Source organism: Bombus pascuorum, chromosome 2, assembly GCF_905332965.1.
Source record: "Bombus pascuorum chromosome 2, iyBomPasc1.1, whole genome shotgun sequence".
Classification (NCBI taxonomy): domain Eukaryota; kingdom Metazoa; phylum Arthropoda; class Insecta; order Hymenoptera; family Apidae; genus Bombus; species Bombus pascuorum.
In genome coordinates this window covers 2,406,536-2,421,857 of record NC_083489.1, presented here as the reverse complement: position 1 = coordinate 2,421,857, position 15,322 = coordinate 2,406,536, and the positions used below count along the sequence as shown (strand labels likewise).

The 15,322-nt window shown below is 33.4% G+C and overlaps 1 protein-coding gene and 2 long non-coding RNA genes across 4 annotated transcripts in view; 2 read left to right on the top strand and 1 right to left on the bottom strand.

Annotated features, from left to right (window-relative positions):
* LOC132904732 (proton-coupled amino acid transporter-like protein CG1139) overlaps positions 1 to 15,322 on the bottom strand; it is a 53,912-nt gene that overhangs the window by 4,850 nt on the left and 33,740 nt on the right. The window contains exons 3-10 of one of the 2 annotated variants that reach the window (XM_060955448.1): positions 12,406 to 12,522; positions 5,409 to 5,559; positions 3,954 to 4,081; positions 3,590 to 3,674; positions 2,455 to 2,727; positions 1,170 to 1,348; positions 645 to 677; positions 172 to 344 (exon numbers count right to left, since the gene is read on the bottom strand). In XM_060955448.1, the coding sequence (XP_060811431.1) occupies positions 172 to 344; positions 645 to 677; positions 1,170 to 1,348; positions 2,455 to 2,727; positions 3,590 to 3,674; positions 3,954 to 4,081; positions 5,409 to 5,559; positions 12,406 to 12,522 (1,139 nt within the window). The remainder of the gene's footprint in view (positions 1 to 171; positions 345 to 644; positions 678 to 1,169; positions 1,349 to 2,454; positions 2,728 to 3,589; positions 3,675 to 3,953; positions 4,082 to 5,408; positions 5,560 to 12,405; positions 12,523 to 15,322) is intronic. The other variant, XM_060955450.1, reaches the window with a different exon arrangement.
* On the top strand, positions 9,395 to 10,707 carry LOC132916254 (uncharacterized). Its single transcript, XR_009660062.1, has 2 exons — positions 9,395 to 10,077; positions 10,151 to 10,707. It is a non-coding gene; the product is annotated as an uncharacterized LOC132916254 (long non-coding RNA).
* On the top strand, positions 11,747 to 14,875 carry LOC132904733 (uncharacterized). The gene is made up of 3 exons (XR_009657648.1): positions 11,747 to 11,972; positions 12,113 to 12,549; positions 13,934 to 14,875. It is a non-coding gene; the product is annotated as an uncharacterized LOC132904733 (long non-coding RNA).

Here is a 15,322-nt window from a genome sequence, read left to right as displayed (position 1 = left end):
AAAACGTTTAGAAAATTTATTATAATTTAAAATCGTTTAAGAGTTTAAAGTGAACATGAACATGAGAACCAAGGTTCGAACAAATTTTTCATCCATAGCAGAATTTACAATTTCGACTACTCTTACAGATAATAAATCGACGATAATTTTATATGTTGATACAGAACTTACATGTTAGGAAACACATCGAGGAACGGAAAACAGTCTCTGCGAAAACGGGCCACTTGAAAGGGCCAAAGCGGTTGACGATCTTTGGCCAAATGATCGCAATGGGAACGTAAAATTGCAGTGCATACGTGAGTAATATACTCAACGAGATGGCAACCTGTATGCATTGAGGTAAGCTGTAAAACACAATAACGTCTTATGAGTATCCGAATTATTTCTCTTTGATTCATTGCTGTTAAAAGCGAGAAACTTATTCAGTCGTTCGTCATCGTTATAACTATTCCAATTGTGTTAAATTTATCGCAACATGCAAATTTAGTCGTAAACGAAGAACGCAAAGAAACGTCTACGTGTATGGCTAATTGATTATTGCGTGTTGATGAAAAAAGGAACACGACGTCACAATATTATACAAATGGTCTAGTAGTTTGATAAAATAACACAACACTTCTAGGAAACCCATATATGATAGAAACCTTAAATGCTCGCCGATGATTTTTCCATCCACCCTTTGTATGCAACAGAAAATTACGTTACAAATAGTTTTTTCTTAATTACGTGTTTTGTTTTGTTTTTTTTTTTTTTTTTTTGTTTGTTTTTTTCTGTCTCGCTTATTACTTTTCACTATCACTTTGCGCGATAGTATTGCGATTATTCTGAACGCAGCGTGATTTATCACCTGAACGCATAATAATTTTCTATAGAGTCGATATAACAGAATTCTGCTTTCGTACATGGTAAAACAAACATGTGCTAATCACTTGCCTGGTCTGTTTTGACGTCAATATACTCGACTACTCTATAGAACTCAGTTCATAAATCAATTTGTAAATACAGGTATATGTGTAAGAAGATATTGATGAAAATAACGTTTGGCAATTATGTACAGAATATAATTTAGCGAGTGATTAACATAAAGAAAGATAAAAGAAATTTTTATCGACCAATTGATAATTATAAGAATTTGACGTTCACTTAGGAAAGTAAATTTGGATACTTACACCTCCTTTGATTGGAGATTTAACGTAACGGATCCGGCCACTGCGTCGCCGTATTTTAAATAAGATATAAAACCCATTGCGACGAACATGCCACCGACAATTACCATTCCAACGTTTAGAACTCCCAGTGGCTTACTGAAATTGCTCGGTTTCTTCATTTCGTTCTTCAGGGGTAACACCTAAAATACAGCGGGATATTAGTTAGAACAGAAACAACGTGTCTTTTTATCGACAATAGAATCACGACTAACAAGTTGAGTCTTAAAAAATTCTGTCGTAATAAAATATCAGATTGTTTGGGAAATTCAACTCGAAATTGAAAAAAATAATGTTTAATTGTCAAATATTTGAAATTGAAGGTAACGTGTTTCTATTTTTTCTTTTTTTTTTTTATTGAATAATTTGTTCACCGCTTCTGTCGTTATTATCTTTTTGCTATTATTGTATTAGGCGGATTTTCTGAAACTAAGTTTTTATAATAATTTATCGTATTTCATTATTGAAACAGTTTTATAAAAATCAGAATAAGCTATCAGATATCAGTGGATAGAAGACTATGCAATATATCATTCCCCTTTTTAACTTGTCATCGATTATCAGCATAAAAGTCAGAAATTCTCTGAGCAGTTCAATAAATCTATTTACATCATTTCTACGTCTCTCGTTGCGTTTTTCTAGGCCAAAAGAAAAAGAGAAATACAGTTATATATAGAGAGACTTATATAACAGTTCAACTCGTTATTCCTGTTGTAAATTCAACGCTAACGCAATAATAATATTACATACTAAAGTTCACAGAACTCTTCGCATTGTTTTTGTAATTTAGCATTCTTTGGTATTTAATATCCTACGTTACAAGACGTTTATGCTACGAATAAAATAGCAGCTTTACGATAAAATAACTAGAAAATAATAGCGATGAGAGGCGTTTAATTTGGTTTGGCTATCGATATGTACAATATTTATGGCCAACGGTATACATCCGGATATTCAATATCAACTGGTAAGCGACCTTTGGCTAATAATCTTTATTAAAACTATTTTCAGCGGAAGACAAAAATATCCTCGCTCTTTCGACCGAATTTCCAAAATAAACAGCATATGCATAGGAATAGAATCTTTAAGAAGTGCTTCATCGAAAATGACAATCCCAAAACGAGTATCAGAACGTCCCCTGATTTTGTTTCTTATTGCAACAAAACAACCAAGTGGACGAAGTGACTGGTCGCGAAAATAACGCGTTACATAAATGCGAAGAAGCACGTGCAAACGCGGCATCGCTTACCAAAGTAATACCCTCGAAAGAATATATCACAGTGCCAAAGAAGAGAGGCAGCTCGTGCCAAGCCGCGATATACCGCCTCTCGTGGATCGGCGGCAAATCGTGGCACATTATGTACATAGTAGCCACATAGCCAGCTATGACCAGAAAATTCGCCAGCGACGAAATCGGCACCAGGTATTTCAGGTTCCTGATCCACGTGCTCAGCATTATCGGGACCAAGATCACAGCCATATGTTGATGAACGTCCATCTCGATTCCATACACGTCCAATACCTATGAAAGAAAATCGTTTTAGTCGTTTATTAGTATCTTTTCGTAGCATATTTTACTATTTTTCAATCGTTAACTCTTTAAATAACGCACGTTTAATAGCGCTAACGATTTGAAATCGCTTTTGTAAATTATATTTACATTATATTCCAATAATTATATTTATATTGGTAAAGTTTTACCAAAGAGTTTGTAGGATAGGAAAATTTGTAACTGATTTGTTTTCTATTTTAATTCTTTGGTTCTATGAAATGTATGTGCAATTATTCCAAATTTTTCCTGGTAGTTTACATGCACGTAAGAAGTTATAGTACAGATCATCGGTGTGTAATAATAATATGAAAACTCGAAGATTCTCTCTTTTATAAATCTCTATCGAGAAACCTAAATTCATTAAATTGGGAAAACACCAGTAATCGGTATCATCGTTGTTGATAAACGCCTTGACTCAAAAATATTTGCTTGATCGAATAAAAATATAACTCCAAATATAATTCCTATGTTTCAGTTTTATATTGGAACGAGTGAGATAAGAATTTCTTAAAAGCTATAAATGTTATCAAATAGACCAATATAGACCACCGATGGTTTATTCCACATCAAATAGAAGAAGACAAGCTTCGTCTAATTTACACGAATTTTACATAGCAAAAACTCAGGGTAGCGAATGGAAATATATTAAAATACACGTAACGTTTAATTGCTGTTTTGCACAGTATGAAAGATATTGTGCTCTCAACGATAATTACAGGAAATCGTGCGTGAGAAACGTTCACGATCAGAGTATTTGATAGAGTTAATAGGAATTACGTATTACAAATGCGAATGAAATAAAGAAGGAAGAAATAAAAAATTGGTGGCTCACCTGCTTCATATTCTTCGCAATGAAAACGAAATAAACGCAGCAAAATCCAAGTTGCGTGATACATAAAAATACATTAACCATTTGTCTGGAACAAAGCGGATAGTAGTGTAAATCGTGAGAATAGACGAAAAAAAGAGAGCGATGACAAAGCGTGTTATTAAAATGAAATGCAGAGAAACAGATGAAAGATTTGATATAAGACGTGCCACTTATTATTAATAATTCTATTTTTTTCTGGCTCTCTAGTCGTATTTTTATAACGAATTTCCTACAAGTGACGCGAGATAAGAATGCGTGGTATGGCGTTAGAGCGAACAGTCGATGGTGTCCCTGTTTCATGGCTTCTTGTTACACATATACGTACCTCATAAACACAGAGTATTTTCGGAGTGCTAGAGGGCCGGTAGCGAAGCACAATTCCACGGTGCCAGCAAACCCAGTCGTGGCACTCGTATCGTTCACGCGACGCGTCACCTCTTCGTTACATTTAATCTGCAAACACACGATAATGTCCATGTACAATGTCGAAAAGGAATTTTTCTCACGATACTTTGCTTCGTATTACCGCTAAAGACGTAAAACTATTTACATTTCTTAAGAACGATTAGAAATAGAATATAATATAATATACAGGGTATTCCGCAGCATCGGAGCACCGATTTTGCAGATAAGAACGACAAAAGGAAATTCGCGTAAACAAGCGTCTATTTGACCTTGTTTTCAAACTATTGCGAGTTTCTTCTTCGACAAACTCCATGTAACTGCATAGCTCCGCGAGAGATATTCGGAATGACCTGCTTGCATTCGAACACGAAATCGGAGACATTTTATCGTCGTCTGTCTCGCTCTCTCCATCTATTCAGATATCGTTCGTTCGATGTTCAGTTGTGTTTGTAAATAGGTAAGTGAAATTAGTCGAAACACTTCCATCTTTCGATTGAGTTGTTCCGATGTATTAAAACTTGTTGTAACTCGTAAACAAGGTCAAACAGGACATATGTTTGTCGGAATTTTTTTTATTGTTTGAGTCTGCAGAATCCATCGCTGAAGCGGCTCTCCAATGCTGTAGGAAATCCTGTTTATAGAATACAACTAAAATACAGCGTATTACTAAGTAGAGCCACTGAGTATTCGTTGAAATTATTCATCCTCTAAAAAAACACGATGATTATCATTCGCATACGATAGTAAAATTTCAATAAATTGCAATATCGCTTGGTTTGGCAAACGTTTAAGAGAACGGTGTAACGTAGCAAAGAAATTGGTATACCATGTATCGTACGATTTTCATACTTTGCTGGAATTTATGTAATTGAACGATTTGCAAAAATCATTTATCGTGCTATATTAAGAATATACACAGATGATGAATAACGATCATTAGTTGTTTCAGAAATTTAATTTCACATCGATTGCTAAACCAACTGAACGTTTATGCATAGGAAAGTATAAAATATCCACACGTTACATATATTGGGTTGGCAACGAAGTGATTGGGGATTTTGTCAATACCATCTATTGACAACATTCGCAATCACGTAGTTGCCAACCCAATATATGCAAAATACCCTAAATATAATATCACACTTATTACGATGCTTAGTAAAAACAAATCTCTCAGTAGGTTCTAATCGCGTTTGGAAAAATATAAATTTGCATAAACATCCGCAGTTTATTCGATCGTAAAAGGTATACGAATATCCATACTATTTTACAAGAAAGTAATGTTAATATTATTTAATAAAAAAAAATTAATAGATGGAATTATTGTAGTTATTTATTTAGGCAAACAATAGAGAAAATAGTGGGTTATACGTACGAGAATATGTTGAGCGTGAACACAAATAACCCCGAGGAACATAGTAAGCGGCGGAGCCAGCAGCAGTCCGGCATGCTTGAAAGCATCCCCTAACGCAAAGATACCGGAGCCGACGTTACCTTTGAACAGGTGCATCATTGTTTCTAAATACCTGTAATTATTCATTCGATATAAATAACATTCTGTATGAAAGCTATACAGATTCTCTATTCGAGCCGGAAATATTCCAAATACGTACTTGAACCGCTATAAACAAATATCACATGCAGTAATAACCATAAAGGAATTATCTACCATACCTATCATTCGTATTTATTATTTCAAATTAGAATCTCTTTAAGAAATAGATTCTTGTCTTTTTTCTTTTTTTTTCGATTTTTATTTTGGTTTCGAACGTTGAGAAATCCTCTGTTGGAATATGAGAATCTTGTACAACTTGATCTGACGATACTTGGATTTACTTATCGGATACCATAGAAATATAAAAAAATGCTTTTCTTATTTCATCCAACTTACAGCCATACTATACGTCGGATTATCTTTTATTGAAGCGATGATTAACGCGTTCGTTGCCGAGTATCGTTACTGAGTCATTGTCAAAGATTGTCAAACGAAGAATTGGACAATTTTCAGAGAAAGAAAGAGAGAGAGGGGAACTTTCTTAATAATTCGCGAATCAAATTTCACGGTATAAGCATCGGATAAATTTCGTAGAAAGATTAATCGTTAACACGATGTACTATCGATAATAGAAATTCGATCAGCGGTGAACGCGTCAAAGACCATGAACAAAGGTTGCTACAGTTGACTGAAAATTTCCTAAGCATTCCTATGTCACGTCGCGCGAGCTAATTTGAAATCGCCGGCGAATGAACCGGACCGACCGAGTTTCAAAACCTTCGCTCCATGCTTGTCCGCTGTTTTACGCATCGTACAAACACGTGCGTGGTTGGTCCGTGGATATCGTTAATTAGTCAGCGAACAGGGTGGTTATTCGAATAACTGGAATAAGCAAAAATAAAGACCTACGTATAAAAATAAAGTTTAGTGACATTCCTTTTGATACGCGCGACTCAACTACCTATAAATATCTGTTTCTGAAATTTGTTAATGTTTTGTACGTTGATTCATAGAATATTAAAAGACAATCTTGCGCTTAAAAAGCTGACACAAGGCAATGATCTTGTTACGTCTCAATGATAATTTAATAATTTCACTGTAATCGAAGGTTTACAGATATCAACGTGTTAATTGGCAAATGCGGTTTTTGGCATTTTTTAATTTGAAATTTCTCATTTTACGTTGATTCGTAGAATATTGGAAGACAATCTTGCGTTTAAAAAGCTGACACGAGCCAATGACCTTGTTACGTCTCAATGATAATTTAATAATTTCACTGTAATCAAAGGTTTAATTGGCAAATGCGGTTTTTGGCATTTTTTAATTTGAAATTTTTCATCTTACGTTGATTCGTAGAATATTGAAAGACGATCTTGCGCTTAAAAAGCTGACACAAGGCAATGATCTTGTTACGTCTCGATGATAATTTAATAATTTCACTGTAATCGAAGGTTTACAGATATCAACGTGTTAATTGGCAAATGCGGTTTTTGGCATTTTTTAATTTGAAATTTTTCATCTTACGTTGATTCGTAGAATATTGGAGACAATCTTTCGCTTAAAAAGCTGAAACGAGCCAATGACCTTGTTACGTCTCAATGATAATTTAATAATTTCTCTGTAATCGAAGGTTTACAGACATCAACGTGTTAATTGGCAAATGCGTTTTTTGGCATTTTTTAATTTGAAATTTTTCATCTTACGTTGATTCGTAGAATATTGAAAGACAATCTTGCGCTTAAAAAGCTGAGACAAGCCAATGACCTTGTTACGTCTCAATGATAATTTAATAATTTTACTGTAATCAAAGGTTTACAGATATCAACGTGTTAATTGGCAAATGCGGTTTTTGGCATTTTTTAATTTGAAATTTTTCATCTTACGTTGATTCATAGAATATTGAAAGACAATCTTGCGCTTAAAAAGCTGAGACAAGCCAATGACCTTGTTACGTCTCAATGATAATTTAATAATTTCACTGTAATCAAAGGTTTACAGACATCAACGTGTTAATTGGCAAATACATTTTCCCGCGGTTTTTAATTTGACATTTTTCATTTTTTCTTTTCTTTATGGTACAAACATGTATATTCTTATAACATGGAATTATACTTATACGCAATCGCTTTTTGACGGATTCGATCAAAATTATCAGCGTTATTTCAAACATAATTTCGTTGTATATTATATTCGTACGAATATTTGTATCAAATAAATACATCGATATTATTTTAAAAGATGTTTGTTTCATTCATCACGATTAATGAAAAGACAAACTTTTCTTTTCTTGCCAATTCCCATATGACTTGTTAAACGTTATTGCGAACTATAGCTAAAACGTATAAATATATTTATTTATATATTTGGATATTTTCAACGTCTAGGTGAAAACGCACGACGAAAGGCGAAATATTTTGATAGCCTTCGTTCGCAGACGTTCTATCTCTAAAATTTCAAAGAGACACTTCGATGAAACGCGTAATTATGCAATCGATTAGAATACTATTAATACATTACAACAACAGTGATTCCTCAAATGAGAAGTTAAATGTGGATATTACGCGAACCAATGAGAACTTATGCCAACGTATTTATTTCGAGATTCGGCTTCGGCTTTTGCGGTTTGTAGGGAAAGTCCAGACCTCGGTTTCTCGTTAATCATTCTACCTGATGATATACGTACGGACATTTAATCGAGTCAAGGTACTTCCTACCAAAACCTTGATCACCATCGACGAAATAATAATAGATAAAATGCGATAGAAAACGATAGAGAACGATAACAAAATTTGTATCAATATCAAAATTCACGTGAACTTTTATTTCTTTTTCATGTACATATTACTACGACTTCCTTTATAAACTAACGTTTCTAGGTTTTTCTTTTTTTTTTTAATTTAATTTCTTTTACCTTTTGATAAAAAATTTATTTTATTAATTTAACAGATTATTGAACGCAAATTGTGTGTCGATTTTTGTCAAGTTTCTACAAATCGAATTATTATTAATAGAAACAGAATTTTTAAATATTCCTGGAAAGAGAATATAATAGACTAGTAGTAAAATTCAAGACCAATTCTATTCCTAAGACTTCCTAAGACTATTCCTAATACTTTTGACTTGTCATGGTACAATATTAGATACATATACACGGAATATCGAGCGTGAAAAGATTAGCAAATATAGTTGAAAAATATTTGTCTTGTACATATCTATTTCGCATAATATTATATCCGTTTTAGATGATTCAGAAAACTATTAGATATATTTAATAGCTAATTAAATTCTTTTACCATTATACGTGCTATTTTATGTTATGTACAACGTGCAATGTGAAAAAATTAAAGTGTACAGTTTAGAAATATTTATTTTGTATATTTACTTTTTCGTAACGTTACATTTATTTTACACGAGTTATAAGTTTATCGTGTTCCAAAGCTCAGTCTGTTATTTTACTAATGTGCTTTTTAAGAAGATCATTTAAAGAAGACTGTTTCGTACGATGAATTTTGTATATCTACTTTTCCATCGCGTTACATTTATTTTACACATTAATTTTAGTTATAAGTTTATCATTTTCCAAAGCTCAGTTTGTTATTTTACTGACGTGCTTTTTAAGAAGATCATTGAAGGAAGGTTGTTTCGTGCGGTTAATCGAATTTTGTATATCTACTTTTCCATAGCGTTACGTTTATTTTACACGAGTTATAAGTTTATCGTGTTCCAAAGCTCAGTCTGTTATTTTCCTAAAGTGCTTTTTAAGAAGATCATTGAAGGAAGGTTGTTTCGTACGATTAATCGAATTTTGTATATTTAATTTTCCATCGCGTTACGTTTACTTTTACACATTAAATTTAGTTATAAGTTTATCGTTTTCCAAAGCTCAGTCTGTTATTTTACTAATGTGCTTTTTAAGAGGATCATTGAAAGAAGATTGTTTCGTAATAAGATTAATCGAAAGTGTCGCAGCCACCAGCGGCAGCCAAGCTGGCGGAAAGGTAGCGTGCTTCGTCCTACTCGTCATTTACTTCCTTATAAATTATTTCATATCGTGATTTACATTAATGTTACGCATGTTCGCGAATTAAGGAAATTACCCTTGCACGTGACTGTCATATACGATCCAGCGTAATAACGTATAATTAAGAAACGTATCCGTGTAACGTGGCTGTACCAACAATAAAGTTGCAATTAAAAGAGTGGACAATTTCGTTCAGCTCGTAACGCAAGATTGAGAGGAAAGACGAGTCAGACCAGTTGAACGTATTCGAGTCGTTGGACGTAATTGAACGTATCGCGTGTAGCAATGTACGAGAGGAACGACAAGAGTGACAGATTTTTAAGAAAACAATATAATCGTACAACTTGAAAAGAATTTATGTATCTGGTATGTTCGAAGGAATAAGTGCAACGCTGTAAAAATTGATAGAAAATTAAACTACAAATTTTGCCGAGATATTTCGAAGATTTTCTGAAACGTTGAATCTAGAAAGCTGTTAGAAGATTTGGAAAAGTGAAACCAAATATTCCACGGAATCTCCTGTGAAAGGTAAACCGAACGTTTTGTTAAATTCTCCCAAGTTGTACTCGACGTTCTAATTAAATCCACAAATTCGTATTAGGCAATTTTAGAAAGCAGCGACTCTTAGAAAGGATAGCAAATTAAACTGAAAGACGTTCGAAGCTCTAAAAGATTGCAAAAGAATCGTAACCGCGATTCTCTTCTCGTAAAAATCTTTCGTAAGAAGAGGAAAATGTCACGAATAGCTACGATCGAGTCGAAAAGGCTACAACAACGATCCAAGTATCAAGGCCAAGGATTGATATACTCGGATCGGCGAACAACTGTTCATCAAAGTCAGGGAATTAAGTGACGCGTTATATCATATCCCTTGTTATCTCAACGATGATATCCTTTCAAGCAACCACGATATCGAAGCGTTCTTTATCTCTAAGTAGTTTAAATATCCTCTAGTCAACTGCGGTACGAAATGCCAGATTAAGAATACTTAAGTCTGTAACGCGGTATGCCACGAGGACCTTGAATTCTCCACTTTAATTGTCCATCGCAATTATCTTGGACTTAGTTAGATCCAACAGCTTGGAACTCTAAGATATTATAAATCTGTTGAGAATTGTGGATCTTAATTACCGAAATAAAAGTAAAGGAATACCAAAATTACACTTAGAATTCATATTAGAATAGTTTTAGATTTATTTAATAAACGATTTCCAGGATCTTCGTCGATATACATTTGCACGCGTCTCGGCATTCTCTTTGTCTCGCCATCTTCCACCCCACATTGCCAACGGAACAGTTACATTCGTCTGCTTCTCGAGACGCCGCGCACACAAACTTGACACACTCATATTCACATACGTGTGTCACTACTACGCGGCCAATCTAGTCTAGCACACAAAATTATACGTATCTCGAGTAATATTAATTGTCGATTTTTATTTCGTTCAACTTGGATAGAACAGGCAGATTCAACGGCGAAGAACGTGTCAAATTTACGTGGTTTTCCTCTCGCAGAGTAATTATGCCGAGGAATGTGACGGAAAACGACGATTATCCTGCAAACTGTTTCCTTCCTCTGGCGTATCTCTTCGTTAAATACGCAGCAACAAGGATAACGTATGTGAGAGCGTATCTCTCGATTGGTTATCTTAGGAGGAATAAAAGCATCCATTGTTCGCCGAACCTTCTAATTATGAGAATTCTAATGTAACATTGCAGGTAGGAACTAAGAAATACGTACGCTCGTCGTAAAAATCAGGTCGGTAACAAAAACGTGAGAGGTTAGTTTTCCAAATGTCTATAAAACTAGAGAAGAGGAAGATTATCGAGATATTTGTAATTTTGTGTGCTACGCTAGATTAGCCGCGAAATAGTGACAAACATATATGAGTATGAGTGTGTTGGAGTATGTGCGTGCACAGCGTCTCGTAAAAGAGAAGAATACAACTGTTCCGTTGGTAATGTAGTAAAGGAGATGGTAAGACAAAGAGAGTACTGAGACGCGTGCAAATCTATATCGACGAATATCTTGTAAATCATACATTAAATAAATGTGAAACTATTTTGATATCAATTCTAAGTGTAATCAAAGTGTTTCTATACATTTATTTCGATTAAGATCCATAATTCTCAACAAAGATTAACATTACCTTGTTTGCCTTGTTTGCGTTCAATTAAAGAGATGTCAAAGCTGAGATAAAATAGATAATCTTAAATTGTTATTCTTGTGAAACAATTTAATTTATATGTATTTTGTTTTATTTATATTTATACGTATATTTGTAACTTTTTTAAATGTTTCTAATTTATTAATTAAATTTATTACGTAAATTCCTTACCTTGTTTTCCATAATCTAGGTAACGCAGTGTTGATAGAATAATCTCATTAATGGAAAATAATCACAATTGATTTACAACAAAAGGTAATTACCAATCAAATAAATTCAGATTTTTAACGTTCCCTTTTTCATTTCGTCACGTACTTAGAGCATTAAACGGGAATAAAAATGAAATATATGATATGAAAATGAAATAAACGGGAATAAAAATGAAACGTTTATAGGTAACAGAAAATGGCTATAACTAGCAATGTGTAAGTAAAAACCGCAAAAGTAGAACTTATCTTGCGGCCATGTAACGTATCCGCGTAAACACACGCACACACAAAGGCACACACACAAAGGCACACACACGCGTAAGGCATAAAAGAAAACGTATTCTTCCTTTTGGACATTGAAACTGAACCTGAGTTATCGCGAGCATTTTTGCTTAGCTCGTAGTGGACTCGAAAGTGGCCGTAAATAATCGTCAGAAGGACGTAATAAATACCGAGAGTTTCAGGGTAAGTAAACTTACGAGGTCGGATGGTGAACGGAAATTCCATGCTCGTCGCTTCCGCCTTCCATTTCAGCGCCCTTCTCCACTGCTAAAATGGGATCCTTCGATTGGAAAGCTCCGTACGTGCTGCCATTCCTGACGAATAAACGTTAAATACACATAGTAAGTACATGGCGTAATATCAAACAATAAGATTATTCAACTTTGCATACTTTTTAACACTAGAACTACCGATAGTTAACACGAAGCTATTTCTACCACAACCAGTTAAAATGACTGGTCTTTAAAAAATAAGTAATAATGGAATATTCGTATATTTATTAATTTATTACTTTCTTAAGAAGTAATTCGTTATGTAGTATATTTTTGGTATTGTTAATCCATCTAAGACTATGATCCCTAAAGGAGTGTTGACACATTTATAAAATTGTAGAACAAGTGAAAATAACTGGTCTTTAAAAAATAAGTAATAATGGAATATCTTTATATTTATTAATTTATTACTTTTTTAAGAAGCAATTCGTTATGTAGTATATTTTTGGTATTGTTAATCCATCTGGGATCCCTAAACGAGGATTGACACATTTATAAAATTGTATAATCAGTGAAACTGACTAGTCTTTAAAAAATATGTAATAATAGAATATTTGTATATTTATTGATTTATTACTTTCTTTAGAAACAATTCCATGTTATGTAGTACATTTTTGGTATTGTTAATCCATCTGGGACTATGATCCCTAAAGGAATGTTGATACATTTATAAAATTGTAGAACCAGTGAAAATGACTGGTCTTTAAAAAATACGTAATAATGGAATATATTTATATTTATTAATTTATTACTTTTTTAAGAAGCAATTCGTTATGTAGTATATTTTTGGTATTATTAATCCATCTGAGACTATGATCCCTAAAGGAGCGTTGACACATTTATAAAATTGTAGAACCAGTGAAGATGACTGGTCTTTAAAGAATACGTAATAATGGAATATCTTTATATTTATTAATTTATTACTTTCTTGAGAAGCAATTCCATGTTATGTAGTAGATTTTTGGTATTAGTAATCTATCTGGGATCCCTAAACGAGGACTGACATATTTATAAAATTGTAGAACAAGTGAAAATAACTGGTCTTTAAAAAATAAGTAATAATGGAATATCTTTATATTTATTAATTTATTACTTTTTTAAGAAGCAATTTCATGTTATGTAGTAGATTTTTGATATTAGTAATCTATCTGGAATCCCTAAACGAGGATTGACACATTTATAAAATTGTAGAACCAGTTATTTTGACTGACGTGGTATATCTAGTGTTAGCATCTAGCGATCGACCCGGAATTTTCTTGATAACTGATATCATCATATCGAATGATACGCAGTAAAAATTTTGAAAACGTGTGGGAAGTTGTAGAAAACGAGGAAACTGGTTAATTGGGGTTCGATAAACAGATTACACTTTAACAAAGTAGCCTCGATATAAAATTATTTTCACTTTGAATACATAAAAGACAAAATAAAACTCATTATATTATTCTTTTAGTTACCGTTGCAACACTCGTTACATCATTGCAGAAAAAAATATAACACGAAGTAGGAATTTGAAAATAAAATTGTCAAACCAGTCGATTCGACTTGTGTGGTAGTTCTAGTGTTAATAATACCAACGAATATTAAGATAAGCATTAAAAGTTAGCGAGGAAGTTTCCATATTTGAAAACGGTAATTTGGAAACTCGATATCAACGCGATTATTATTAATCGCATTAATAAATTGTAGTAATTATTCCCGTGAATTCCCTCAGTTATGTAAAAAATTCTATCAAAGAATTTACAACTCCTAATAGAGTCGATGATACGAATAGTATGAAATGTGAACAAGAGAAAAGTGTATTCTCCTACAAGATCCACAGGTATTTTCAGTTTTAGAAAACTAAATGAACTTTAATCGCCGAGAAATATACTTTGATTGATCGACGTTGATAATTTCTTTTCGGCTATATTATAATATTAATAATCGATGATCTTGAAGTTTGAACTTCTGCAACCACTGACACACGTGGTTGCATTTTAAAATATCAGTATCGCTGATACCTTTTGCACGAAGCATTTAAATCAAGAATAAAGAGAAGACGATTTCTACTTCAGCGTTTTAAGTTTAAAAAAAAAGAAAACGGTGTTGAATATACGCTTTATCAGTTGCAATTATGTTCACGATCATGTTGCGAGTAATACCGCGAATAAAATAATAAACAACGCGATGCTCACGTATTAAATATTCCATGCAACACTAATCGTGTAATATTAAATGACGTATCTGACAGCTGTGTCATGCATTTCCCATGCCAAAGCGTTCTATGACGTGTCAGACACGTCATTTCACTGTAACCAGTTGATTACTGTTCTCTTCGTACGAACAATCCAATAGAATCAAGTATTATTTACACGATAAACATGTTTCAATTTAATCGTAGAAAATTGTAACGCTGCTATATTAATAAGAAATAATAATATTTTCCTTGGTGTTAAAAATGAAACATCGATGTATCATAAGAACACTAAATGGTACTAACGATAAGACACGTATCTGAACGTGGAATGTTGTAGATCAAGATCGAGAAATGCTGTTACGGATCGTGAAACTAAAAGCATAGAATTCTTTGCTACGGTTAATAGTTTTCCGCACGATATCACGCAATCATCGTAGAACGAATCTTCCATTCACGAGAATTCGAGAGGCTGCACGCAGATTACGTAAAAATCCGTGGCAATAAAACCTCTAATTGCCGTGCGTTCTTTTTCTGTTAAAGAAACCCGAGTTGCAACAAGTGCAGCTAGAATGCAGTGCCACCGAGTGCGGCTCTGTATAAAGTTACGTCCAACTTTTCCCATGAACGTCAAACCAGTTGCTCGTAAGATTTACGATTACCATA